Source organism: Chlorocebus sabaeus, chromosome 13, assembly GCF_047675955.1.
Source record: "Chlorocebus sabaeus isolate Y175 chromosome 13, mChlSab1.0.hap1, whole genome shotgun sequence".
In the NCBI taxonomy this organism is placed as follows: domain Eukaryota; kingdom Metazoa; phylum Chordata; class Mammalia; order Primates; family Cercopithecidae; genus Chlorocebus; species Chlorocebus sabaeus.
In genome coordinates, this window is record NC_132916.1 from 24159035 (window position 1) to 24172900 (window position 13866).

At 33.4% G+C, this 13866-nt stretch overlaps 1 protein-coding gene across 2 annotated transcripts in view; it reads right to left on the minus strand.

Moving 5' to 3' along the window:
- Positions 1 to 282: 282 nt before the first annotated feature.
- The window catches only part of MCHR2 (melanin concentrating hormone receptor 2), a 71848-nt gene continuing 58264 nt past the window's right edge, over positions 283 to 13866 (minus strand). For both annotated transcript variants that reach the window (XM_008007497.3, XM_073022695.1), the window contains 2 exons: positions 9739 to 9858; positions 283 to 2983 (listed from right to left, as the gene is read on the minus strand). In XM_008007497.3, the coding sequence (XP_008005688.3) occupies positions 2668 to 2983; positions 9739 to 9858 (436 nt within the window). In that variant the 3' untranslated portion in view covers positions 283 to 2667. The remainder of the gene's footprint in view (positions 2984 to 9738; positions 9859 to 13866) is intronic.

Consider the following 13866-nt stretch of genomic DNA (forward strand, 5'->3'; position numbering starts at 1 on the left):
TCTAAAGTATCTTTCAGATTCAAGGTTCCTTGAGCCTGTGACATTATAACCCACAAAAGCAGTAATTTCTGGACATAATACAAGAGTCTAGGTTTCTGACAATTTGGTATGATAATGAGTGCCTTCAAACTACTGGCCATATTTAAGATACATTTTACTAATTCTGAAACATTTGGTCTTTGTTCAGGAGAAACTATTTCCATTAAGAGAATATAAAATCCCTTATAGAAAATCTTAAAAGTAGAAGCTACAAGCCAGAGGTAAATTAATACACAAGCAATTCTTATTCATTTTTATTAATTGATGATCAAAGTTTAAATGAGGCACCTACAATTGAATAAGAATAGAATAAGGATACAATTATTATTTGACTGAGTGACAAATACCCAACTATCACTATTAACTTCATTTGAAAGTAAACCTGTATACATATCATGGCCAAACATATAAAACACATAAAGAGTCTCTATCAAACCACCTCTGTAAATCTGCATATAAATATGCTTATGCATAGAAAGGCTATATAAAGGGACAAAGATAAATTTATTAGTCATCCTTTTTATTTTCTACTTTGATTAAACTAAAGCTCCTTATGACTCTTAGTAAATATAATTTAAAATAATTCACTGACCAATTGTTTGAGGACTATTGGGAATGCTACTGAAAAAGGTCTGTGGTTTAAAACTGAGTCTTTAAAATCATAATATTTTTCTGTATTAAAAAAGACAATGAAAGTAAACAATTGATTTTCAATTATCACATAATAAGATATTTCTGACCCATTGTGCTGGGTCTTCAGAAGTCAGTATTATTCACTGAGTCTGAACTGTTGCACCTTAGAAAAGTGAGAATGAAGACCCCTGAAATTGTGGCCATGACACAGCTTCTCCTTGACGTTTTACAGGAGCATCCAGCTGCATATGTAGGTCTCTAGACCTCAGCTATGGAAATAAAATGTTTCAGATGTGTAGTTCTCATGTTGTTTACGGAGCCATTCATCCAGATATGCATTTAGATACTATCCAGTTCTGAAGTTGTGCCTAAAAATTCTAGAGTAAAATAAATAGGGTTAAAAATCACGTCTGGGTTGATTCAAATACAAGTTTATCCAAACACAATTGAGATATAAAAATGGAGATCAGATATAAAAATGGTTAAGTCTTTTTCTAAAAAGGGCTGATTGAAAATTGGTTTCAGATGTTTATGGAGTAAACAAATTTAATGTATTTAGATGAAGAAGGTGGGTTTACAGACTTTATCCACAAACAAAATAACGATATTTGTCTCAGTGTAGAACCCAGGCATTAAATGCATTGTTTGCTTGCCTAACTATATGTAAGTCTAAAGAGGAAAATATAGATATAATGAATACCTATGAAAATTTAAGGGCTAATTACTTTTCGTACCTTAGAACAAACATGTATACTGTAACCTAAAGGGAATGTTTCTTGGTTTTTTGTTTGTTTGTTTTTTGAGATGAAGTCTCACTCTGTTGCCCAAGCTGGAGTGCAGTGGCGTGATCTTGGCTCACTGTAACCTGCACCTCCTGGGTTCAAGCGATTCTCCTGCCTCAGCCTCCTGAGTAGCTGGGACTACAGGCACGCACCACCATGCTCGGTTAATTTTTTTGTATTTTTAGTAGATACAGGATCTCACTATGTTGGCCAAACTGGTCTTGAACTCTCGACCTTGTGATCCACCTGCCTCCACCTCCCGAAGTGCTAGGATTACAGGCATGAGCCACTGAGCCCGGCCAGGAATGTTTCTTAATGAAGCTTAAAGTCCAGAAGTAAAGTATTATTATTAAAGTGCAGATACCAGTTTCTACAGTTTGCAGGTGTGAGAACAAAGGTAATCCAAAAGGATGCTTAAACATCAACTTGTTTCTATCAGACTTTAGTTCTCCCCTTGCAGGGCTATAGGAGAAAGCAAAAGAAACTCCAAGTTACTGAGTTCTCCAGTATAATAAGTAAAGGTTGCCAAGGTGGTGCAGTAGAAAAGAAACAGGCAGAGCTGAACATTATTAGCCTGGCTCTTAGATAGCTGTTGCAGCATTAGGCCTAGCGTATGTCCTTCCTGAGCCTTAGTAAACAAAGGTAATAATACTTATTTCACAGGTTTGGTACATGTAATCTTACACATTGCATGTGTGCAATAAATGGTAACTGTTATTCTGAAAGGTAGGGCTTAGTTGTTGAAGGTATTAGATTGGACCATATAAAACCAACATATTTGTAGATAAAAAATAGCCAAATTTCAGACTTCACTGTGAGGTGATACCCTCCTAGGAACCTTGAGGAAACTGTTACAGTGAGGCCACAGTGTGGAGGGCAAGGTCAGGTTCCTTGGTGAGTTTTGAGTCAATGGTCATGGATGGCCATTTGCATTAGTGACTAGTTTATAACATGCTGGAATAATATACGCCATCATGAAGCTTGGGTATCTTAGACTATCCCATTCCCTACCCACAATATAGATTAACATTTTACATCTTGCTAAAGTTAGCATATTAAACTCATTGCATTTGCATGGTTACACTTCTGTTCCATGCTGCTAAGAGTCACAAGTACACAAGAAAAATGGGCATAAACATATAGGTACACCTGCCCTTTCTAATAATACCAGTAAGATAATCATGTCTAGACTCATGGTGATCCATGTACTTTCCTAAAAGTGTGATTTCAGAGTGTTTCCCATATTTTTGATTTCCTTGTCAGTCACTCTCCTTTGGATTTGAGGCAGACGTTTCTGGAAATTTCCACTCAGCAGGATGTAGAGAAAAGGGTTAATGCTGCTGCTGGCATAGCTGAGACAGATGGAGAGGTAATAACCCACATAGAAGGCCAGTGTGGGCTGTTCCATCTGTAAGTTCACCAGTTGTATCACATGATAAGGGGCAGCACTTAGGATAAAGACTGCCACCAGCACCAGCACCATCTTTGTCAACTTCATCACTCTCTGTTTTGGTACGCTGGGATTGCAACTGCAAAGGAAACATTCAGATAGACAGGGTATAAACAACCATAGAAATCATGGGGCAATGTGTTCCTAGAATCTTTTGGACAGTTCATAATGGCTTTGCAGTGAAATATGAACCTCATTATTATATTCCTACTTAGTGCATTGTGATATATTCTTTTTTATTATTGTTGAAAACTTTCCAAAGTTTCCAAAGCTAGAACAATTTTTTTTTGTTATTATTTTTTTATTTTTTTTGTGGGTACATAGTAGGTGTATATATTTATGGGGTAAATCAGATGTTTTGATACAGGCATGCAATGTGTAATAATCACATCATGGAGAATCGGGTATCCATCCCTTCAAGCATTTATACTTTGTATTACAAACAATCCAATTACACTGTTTTCATTATTTTTACATGTGTAATTATCATTGACTATAGTCACCTTGTTGTGCTATTAAATGCTAGGCCTTATTCATTCTTTTGAACTATTTTTAAATACCCATTAACCTTCCTCACCTCACCTTCAGGCCCCTACTATCCTTTCAAGCCTCTGGTAACCATCTTTCTATGCTCTATGTACATGAGTACAATTGTTTTTATTTTTAGATCTCACAAATGTGTGAGAACATGTGATGCTTGTCTTTCTGTGCCTGGTTTATTTCACTTAACATAATGACTTTCACTTCCATCCATGTTCTTGCAAATGACAGTATCTCTTTCTTTTTTATGGCTGAATAGCACTCCATTGTGTATACATACCACATTATCTTTATCTATTGATCTGTTGATGAACACTTAGGTTGATTCTAAATCTTGGTAATTTATATAGCCAAGCTTTTCAACTTGATGTGATCCCATTTGTCCATTTTTGCTTTGGTTGCCTGTGCCTGTGGAGTAAGAAATTTTTGCCCAGACCAATGTCCTGGAGATTTTCTCCAATATTTTCTGATAGTGGTTTCGTAGTTTGAGGTCTTAGATTTAAGTCTTTAATCCATTTTGATTTTTGTGTATAATGAGAAATAGGGCTCTAGTTTCATTCTTCTGCATATGGATATCCAATTTTACCAACATCATTTATTGAAGAGGCTGTCTTTTTCCCAATGTATATTCTTGGAACCCTTGTTAAAAATGAGTTCATCGTAGGTGTGTGAATTTGTTTCTGGGTTTTCTATTCTGTTTCACTGGTCTACGTCTCTGTTTTTATGTCAGTACCAGGCTGTTTTGCTTACCATAGCTTTGTAGTATTATTCGAAGTAAGGTAGTGTGATTCCTCTAGTTTTATTCTTTTTGCTTAGGATATATTTGGCTATTCTGGGTCTTTTGTGGTTTCATATACATTTTAAGATTGTTTTTTCTATTTCTGTGAAGAACATCATTGGTATTTTGATAGAGATTGCTTTGAATCTGTAGATTGCTTTGGGTAGTATGAACATTTCAACAGTACTGATTTTCCAAATACTGAATGTGGAATATCTTTCCATTTTTTGGTGTCCTCTTCAATTTCTTTTACCAGTGTTTTATAGTTTTCATTACAGAGATCTTTCACTTCTTTGTTAAGTTTTTAGGTACCTAATTTTATTTGTGGCTATTATAAATGGGATTACTTTTTTATTTCTTTTTCAGATTGTTGACTATTGGCATAAAGAAATGTTACTGATTTTTGTATGTTGATTTTGTATCCTGAAACTTTACTGAATTTGTTTATCAGTTCTAATCTTTTTTTTCTTTTTTTTTTTGTGGAGTCTTTAGAGTTTTCCAAATATAAAATCATGTCATCTGTAAACAAGGATAATTTGGTTTACTCCTTTCCAATTTGGATGTCCTTTATTTCTTTCTCTTGTCTGATTGCTCTAGCTAGGACCTCAGTACTATGTTGAGTAACAGTGGTGAAAGTGAGCATCTTTGTCATATTCCAAATCTTAGAGGAAAGTCTTTCAGTTTTTTCCTCATTTAGTATGATACTAGCTGGGGGTCTGTCATATATGGCTTTTATTATGTTGAGGTATGTTCCTTCTATACCTAGTTTTTTGAAGGTTTTTATCATAAAGAGATGTTGAATTTTATTACATACATTTTCAGCATTTGATATTTCAATTTGATATATTGAATTTAAATGATCATATGATTTTTATCCTTCATTCTGTTGATATGATGTATTACATTGATTGATTTACATATGTTGAATCATCCTGGCACCCCTGGGATAAATTCCTCTTGGTCATGATGAATGAGATTTCTAATATACTGCTGAATTTGGTTTGCTAATATTTTGTTGTGAATTTTTGCATGAATATTTATCAGAGAGATTTGCCTGTAGTTTTCTTTTTTGTTGTGTCTGTCTGATTTTGGTATCACAGTAATACTGGTGTTGTAGAATGAGTTTGGAATTATTCCATGCTCTTCCATATTTCAGGATAATTTGAGTAGAATTTGTATCAGTTCTTTAAATGTTTGGTAGGATTCAGTGAAGCCATTGGGTCCTGGGTTTTTGTTTCTTGGGAGACTTTTTATTATGGCTTTGATCTCATTACTTGTCAGTGATCTGTTCAGATTTTGGATTTCTTCCTGGTTCAATCTTGGTAGGTTATATATGTATAGGAATTTGTCCATTTCTTCTGGATTTTCCAATTTAATGGCATATAGTTGCTCATGGTAGCCTCTAATTATCCTTTGAATTTCTGCAGTATCAGTTGTAATGTCTACTTTTCCATTTCTGAATTTATTTATTTAGACTTTCTCTCTTTTTTCTCAGTTAGTCCGACTATAAGGTTTGTCAATTTTGTTTAACTTTCAAAAAAACCAGATTTTTGTTTCATTGATCTCTTGTATTGTTTTCTTCATTTTAATTTCATTCATTTTTGCTGTGATCTTTATTGTTTCTTTCCTTCTACCAATTTTGGGTTTGGTTTGCTCTTCTTTTTCTAGTTCTTAAGGTACGTTATTAGACTGTTTGACATTTTTCATCTTTTTTGATGTAGGCACTTAGAGCTATAAAATTCCCATTTAGTACTGCTTTGCTGTATCCCATAGGTTTTGGTATGTTGTGTTTCCATTATCATTTGTTTCAAGAAATTTTTCAACTGCCTTAATTTCTTCATTTACCCACTGGTCATTCAGGAGCATATTTTGTAATTTCCATGTGTTTGTATAGTTTCCAAAATTCCTCTTGTTATTGATTTACAGTTTTATTCCATTGTGGTCAGAGAAGATGTCTGGTATTATTTCAGTTATTCAAATTTTTAAAGACTTGTTTTGTGACCTAACATATGTTTTATCCTTGAGAATGATCCACGTGCTAAGGAAAATAATGTATATTCTGCTGTCATTGGATGAAATGTTCTGTAAATATATATTAGATCCATTTGGTCTACAGTGCACATTAAGTCCAATGTTTGTCGATTTTCTGGCTGGAAGATTTGTTCAATGCTGAAAGTAGGTTATTGAAGTCTCCAGCTACTGTTATATTGGGGCCTATCTCTCTCTTTAATTCTAATATTCGCTTTATATATCCGGATGCTCCAGTGTTGGGTGCATATATATTTTAAATTATTATATCCTCTTGCTAAATTGACCCCTTTTTATCATTATATGGTGATCTTGTCTCTTGTTAAAGTTTTTGGATTGAAATCTATTTTGTCTGATAAGACTACTCCTGCTTTTTTTGGTTTCCATTGGCATGGTATATCTTTTTCCATTCCTTTTTTTTACAGTCTATGTCTGTCTTTATAGTTGAAGTGTGTTTCTTGAAGGCAATAGATCAACAGGTCTTGTTTTTTCACTCATTCAGCCAGTCTTTGTCTTTTTATTAAAGAGTTTAGTCCATTTACATTCAATGTTGTTATTAATGAGTAAGGACTTACTCCTGCCATTTTAAAATTTGTTTTCTGGTTGTTTTGTGGTGTTCTCTTCCTTTTTTCTTTCCTTCCTGTCTTCCTTTAGTGAAGGTGATTTTCTCGGTAATACGATTTAGTTTCTTGCTTTTTAATTTTTGTTTATCCACTGTATGTTTTCTGAGTTGAGGTTGCCATAAGTCTTACAAACACTATCTTATAAGCCATTATTTTAACCTGATAACAACTTAACACTGCATAAACAAGCAAAAAGAAAACTAGTAAAAACTCTACACCTTAACTTTGTCCCCCCAATTTTTAACTTTTTATTGTTTAAATTTATATCTTTTTGTATTATCTATGTCTTAAAAAGTTGTTGTAGTTATTATTTTTGATTGGTTCATTGTTTAGTCTTTCAACTTACGGCAAGAGTGGTTTACATATCACAGTTACATTGTTATAATATTCTATGTTTTTCTTGGTACTTACTATTACCAGTGAGTTTTGTACCTTCAAATGATTACTTATTTCTCATTAATGTCCTTTTCTTTCTGATTGGAGTACTCCCTTTAGAATTTATTGTAAAATAGGTCTAGTGTTCATGAAATTCCTCAGCTTTAGTTCATCTGGGAAAGTATTTCTCCTTCATGTTTGAAGGGTATTTTTGCTGGATATGTTACTCTAGAGTATACTTTGTTTTCCTTCAGTGTTTAAATACGTTACGCCACTCTCTCCTGGCATGTAAGGTCCAAAGTTGGAACATTTTGAAAGACCAAATAAATAACAAAGTATTAAATTATGACTCAATGTATGAAATAACTATATCAGTCTATAGTAATACAAATAATATGGAATAAAATGAGGAGAGAAGAACCAGACCTTCTTTACAGAATAATTCCAAATAACATGGGGATTCTTATATAGATACCCCCCTTTCAGAAGATGGAGCTTAATTCCCACCTTCCTGCTTCCCCCTTGAAGGTAGGCTATGTTTAGTAACTCATTTCCAAAGAATAGAATAGTGAAAGGGATAAACAGTTTCATGGTGGAGAAACTTAGCAAACACCACCATAACCAGGTAATCAAGGCTAGAATCAACAGTGATGTAATGTAGCCATCATGTGACCCCTGATATGCTGTGATGAGAAGAGTTGATTTTTTAAAATAAAAACATGTAAGTACAGTTTAGTAATGATACAATATCAGACAAACCCAGATTGGGAACATTCTACAGGATACCTGGCCAGTGCTCAAGACTACGAAGGTCATGAAAAATAAGGAAAGAGTGAGAAATTCACAAATCAGAGGATACTGGGAAGACGTGATAACTAAATGCAATGTGCTATTCTGGATTGAATCTGGAATAGATTTAGGACTTTAATGGAAAAACTAGTGAAGTCCAATAAAGAATGGAATTTAGTTAACAGTAATGTACAGAAATTTTCTTTGTTTTGACAAATGTCTTAGGTAATGTAAGATGTTAACTATGGGAAAACTGAGTGAGGGGTAGTTGGGAAACCTCTATACTATCTCTGTATTATCTATACTATATTTTTACTATCAACTTTTTAAGAAATGCAAATTATTTAAAAATAAAACATATTTTAAAACTCATACATTTAATCATGTTATGTCATATTTAGGCATTTAATGAAAATTTCCCTGGGACATGAGAGTAACAGACGAACAAAACTTGGAAATAATTTTAAAAGCATGGGAGCTAAAAATCATTTGATTCCCCTGCAGTTTATCAGAGTAGGCCCTATCATTCCTCCAATTTCTTGCATTTTGACGTGTATGAGATTTGTTTCATAAGATCCTCTTTAGCATTTCTGAGAAAAATGTCAGAAGCAAAATGATCTGATTTGGAGAACTGTTTTAAAAAGGCTCAAGCATTCTCTCCAGCTGTTGGTGTCTTGAATATTCCATATGATTTCACTTTAACCTTCTTACCAACTCAGCTCCCTGGGATACATTTATAAGCTATGTTTTTTTCTGTAACTGTGGCTACTTCATTTTCTTCCCAAATGGACCATACTTTACAAGTGTAAGACTTTCAAAGAATTCCAAGTAACTAGGTGGTAAAAAAAACGTTGTGAGCCAACAGACTCCTTACAAACCTTTGGTTCAAGGGTTTGCCACAATTTTTGAGGAATGGTGGTTAAATTGTTCACATTTTTTTAAACAAAAAATTTGCAAAATTTGTAAATTTGTAGTGTGCAGGGAAACCCAGCAAACTTGCCTTTCCAGAAACACAAAAATATATTTACAATATAATGTTTAATGAATGTAAGTGTGTTTTTACCCAACAGGTTATATAATTACTGACTTATTCATTTGAACAAGTAGATTGTGGAATACACAATTGCAAGGTGAAAATAATTTAGATTTATTTATGCAGTTTTAGAGACAAGTATCTTCACAGGTCCTTCTCAAGTTTATTGACTTTAGGTTAAGTCTTTGGTTTTATTTGCTCCTAAATAATCTTTTAATATTAACAAAACCCATCTTTTAAAACTCAAATATTAATGAGACTTTTCTCCTCTAAATTAAAAAAAATTGAAACACAAAAATTAAAAGGTTGCACATAACATTTAAGATATTTACATACGCATGCAACTCTGCAAAATGTGCAATGAAAACAGTTAAATAACCGTTGATAACAAAAAAAAATTATTCTTTAAATAGAATCTTGAGTTCTGTACGCATTTTAATGCAACCATTACATCAGTGATTTTTAACATTTGTCACTGAGAGATTCTTAAGCAGTTTATTTAGTACATGTCTTATTTTCCAAAAGTTCTTTCTATAGACATATATCAATGTCGACATGTCTAAGTGTGGTATGTTTCAAGTCACTGTTGCCTCAGTTTCTATTGTAGATGTCTTAGACTATCTAAACTGTTCTTTTAACAAATAAAGCAAAATATGGCAAACACTTACCATCTGGCATCCTTATTCTGTTGATACATCTCCCAAGTATAGCATAAAATTGAAATATAGCACACCAAAATCAAGGGTAGAGGGAAAAAAAAAGTTGTTATTGTCAAATAAAGTGTATACCTGTAAAATGAGAGAGGGAGAGGGGAGAGAGAAGAGAGAGAACAACATCATTACATTAATTGGATTAGGAATTGGCTTTTGCAGTTTCCGAGGCATGATTCTTTCATTTTTCACGGTCCAGGATAAAAGTCCTTGTGGATCTTTGGTTGCTTTATTGTAGAGAAGCCCTGATCTTCATTGTTCACCAATAACAATGCTTGTCTTTTCTCTAGCCAAACCCAGCTGTACTGAGTGCAGTATAGGTGAGGCTACCTATCACCAATCTTCAGTGTTTAACAATGACAGGCAACAGTGTGTAACGTTTATTATATAGTAGGCACTGTTCTAAGCATTTTTAAAATATCTTTACCCACTGAATCTGTGAAACCCCATGAGTATGATGCCATTAGTGCCCTTACATTGTAGAAGAAGAAACTGAGGCACAGAGGGGTTAAGTGGCTTGCCAAAGATTACCCACGCAGTAACTGAAAGAGGTAAAATTTGAACCCAGGATAGCCAATGCTGGTGGGAGAAGTAATGAATAAACACTCTTATCTATGTTTCTTTTAAACAATTTTTGCTGATGCATAATAGATGTACATCGTTTCAGGGTATATGTGATAGCTTAATACATTCATATAATTTGTAAAAATCAAATCAGAGTACTCGGGATTTATCTATCATCTTAACTATTTGACTTTTTAAAAATGCTAGAAACATTAAAATTATTCTCTTCTAGCTATTTTGAAATGTACAATAGGATATTTTAAACTATAGTCATCCTACTGATTCATCAAACACTAGGTCTTAATTCTTCTAGTAAAGTGTATCTTTGTATCCACTTAATCAACTTCTCTTCTTTACCCACTTCCTCTACCTTTCCTGGCCTCTGGTAACCACCGATCTACTATCTTTATGAGATTCACTTTTTTGGCTCCCACATATAAGTGAGAACATGTGATATTTGTCTTTCTGTACTTGGCTCGTTTCACTTAACATAATAGCCTTCAGTTCTATTCATGCTGCTAAAAATGACAAGATTTCATTGTTTTTTATGGATGAATGCTATTCTATTGTGTATATATACCACATTTTCTTTATCCATTCACCTATTGATAGGCATTTAGATTAATTACATATTTTGGTTATTATGAACAGTACAGCAATAAACATGGTAGTACAGATATATCTTTGATATATTAATATAGTTTCTTTTGGATATAAACCCAGAACTGGAATTGTTGGATCATATGGTAGCTCTACTTTTAGTTTTTCAAGGAGCCTTTATAGTGGTTGTAATAATATATATTCCCACCAACAATGTACGAATGTTCCCCTTTGTTCACATCTTTGTCAGCATCCTTTATTGCCTGCCTTTTTGGTAAAAGCCACTTTAATTGGGGTGAGATGATACCTCCTTGTGGTTTTGATTTGCATTTCTCTGATGATTAGTGATAGCACTTTTTGTTTACCCATTGACCATTTGTATGTCTTATTTTGAGAAATATCTGTTCGGATTTGTGCTCATTTTTTACATTGGATTATTTGGGGTTTTTTGCTGTTGAGTTGTGTGAGCTCCTTATATATTCTGGTTACTAATTACTTGTCAGATGGATGGTTTGCAAATATTTTATTCCATTCTATGTGTTGTCTCTTCACTTTGTTGTTTTCTTTGCTGTGCAGAAGCTTTTTAGTTTGAGGTAATCCTATTTGCCCACTTTTGCTTAGGTTACCTGTGCTTTTGAGGTCTTACACAAAAAGTCTTTGCCCAGACTAATGTCCTGGAGCATTTCCTATGTTTTCTTCTTGTAGTTTTCATAGGTTCAAGTCTTAGATTTAAGTATTTAATTCATTTTGATTTGATTTTTGTGTACAGTGAGAGGTAGGGATCTATTTTCATTCTTCGGCATATAGTGTTCCAGTTTTCCCAGCACCATTTATTGAAGAGACTGTCCTTTCTCCATTGTATGTTCTTGCCTCTTTTGTTGAAGATGAGTTGGCTATAAATGTGTGGATTTGTATCTGGGTACTCCACTCTGTTCCACTGGTCAATGTGTCTTTTTATGCTAGTACCAGGCTGCTTTGGTTACTATAGCTTTCTAGTAAATTTTGAAGTCAGGTAGCATGATGCCCCTAGCTTTGTTCTTTTACCTCAGGATTGCTTTAGCTATTCAGGGTCTTTTGTGGTTCCACATAAATTTTAGAATTTTTTTTTTTTCTGTTTCTGTGAAAACTGTTATTGGTATTTTGAGAGAGATTGCATTGAATCTGTACATTGCTTTGGCTAGTAGTGTCATTTTAACAATATTAAGTTTTCCAATTAATGAGCATGGAATATCCTTTTTTTGTGTCCTATTTCTTTCATCAAGTATCTATGTATGTGTGTATTTTTTTAAATCAGGGTTTTATAGCTTTCCTTGTATAGATATATTACTTCTTTTGTTGAATTGAATACTAGGTATTTTATATTCTTGGTAGCTATTTTGAAGGCAATTGCATTTTTTGATTTCTTCGTCAGATTGCTCATTACTGCATATATAAATGCTATTGATTTTTATACATTCATTTTGTGTCCTGCAACTTTACTGAATTCATTTATCAGCTTTGATAGTTTTTTGGTGGAGTCTTTAGGTTTTTCTAAACATAATATCATGCCATCTGTGAAAAAGGCTATTTGACTTTTTCCTTTCCAATTTGAATGCCCTTCATTTCTTTCTCTTGCCTAATTGCTCTGGCTAGAATTTCTGATATTATGTTGAATAAAAGTGGTGTAGGTGGGTATCCTTGTCTTGTTTCAGATCTTAGAGAAAAGGGCTTCAATTCTTCCCCATTCAGTGCAAAATTAGCTGTAGGCATGTCATGTATGCCTTTTGTTATTTTGAGGTATATTCCTTTTATAACCAGTTTGATGAGAGTTTTATCAGAAAGGGATGCTGAATTTTATTGAATGATTTTTTGGCATTTATTGAAATAGTCATACGGTTTTTGTTCTTGGTGCTGTAAATGTGATGTATCAACTTTATTGATTTGCGTATGTTGAACCATCCTCACATTCCTTGGATGAGTCCTACTTGCTCATGATATATGATCTTTTTAAAGTGTTGTTGTATTCTGTTTGCTAATATTTTATTGAGGATTTTTGCATCTATATTCATCAGTAATATTGGTTTGTAGTTTTCTTTTTGTGTGTGTCTCTGGTTGGTTTTGGTATCAGAGTAATGCTGGCTTTATAGAATGAGTTTGGAAGTATTCCTTCCTCTTCATGTTTTTTTTTTTTTTGAAGTTTGAAGAGAATTGATATTAATTATTTAAATGTTTGGTAGAATTCAGCAGTGAAGCCATCAGGTCCTGGACCTTCCTTTGGTGAAAGATTCTTTTTCAGCGTCAGTCTCCTTATTCGCTGTTGGTTTGTTGAGGTTGTTTATTTCTTCATAGTTCAATTTTGGCAGGCTGTATGTGTCCAGGAATTTATTTATTTCCTCTATATTTCCCAGTTTGTTGGCATTTAGTGATGCATTACAGTTTCTAATGACTCTTTGTATTTCTGAGGTTTCAGTTGTTATGTTTCCATTTTTGTTTCTGATTTTGTTTATTTGGATCTTCTCTGTTTTTCTCAGTCTAGCTAAAGGTTTGTTGGTTTTGTATATCTTTTTGAAAAGCCAACTTTTCATTTTGTTGATCATCTGTATTTTTTTAAGTCTCAATTTTATTTATTTCTGCTCTAATCTTCATTACCTCTTTCCTGCTACTAATTTTGGGTTTGGTTTGTTCTTGCCTTTCTAATTCTTTGAGGTACGTTCGTGGGTTGTTTATTTTTAAAGTCTTTCTACTTTTTTGATATCGGCATTTATCACTATAAAATTCCTTGTTAGTACTGCTTCTGCTATATCCCATAGATTTTGGTATGCTGTAGTTCAAGTTTCATTTGTTTCAAAAATGTTTAAATTTCCTTCTTGATATCTTCATTGACTGATAACTCAGGAGCATGTTGTTTAATTTACATATATTCATGTAGTTTCCAAGGTTTCT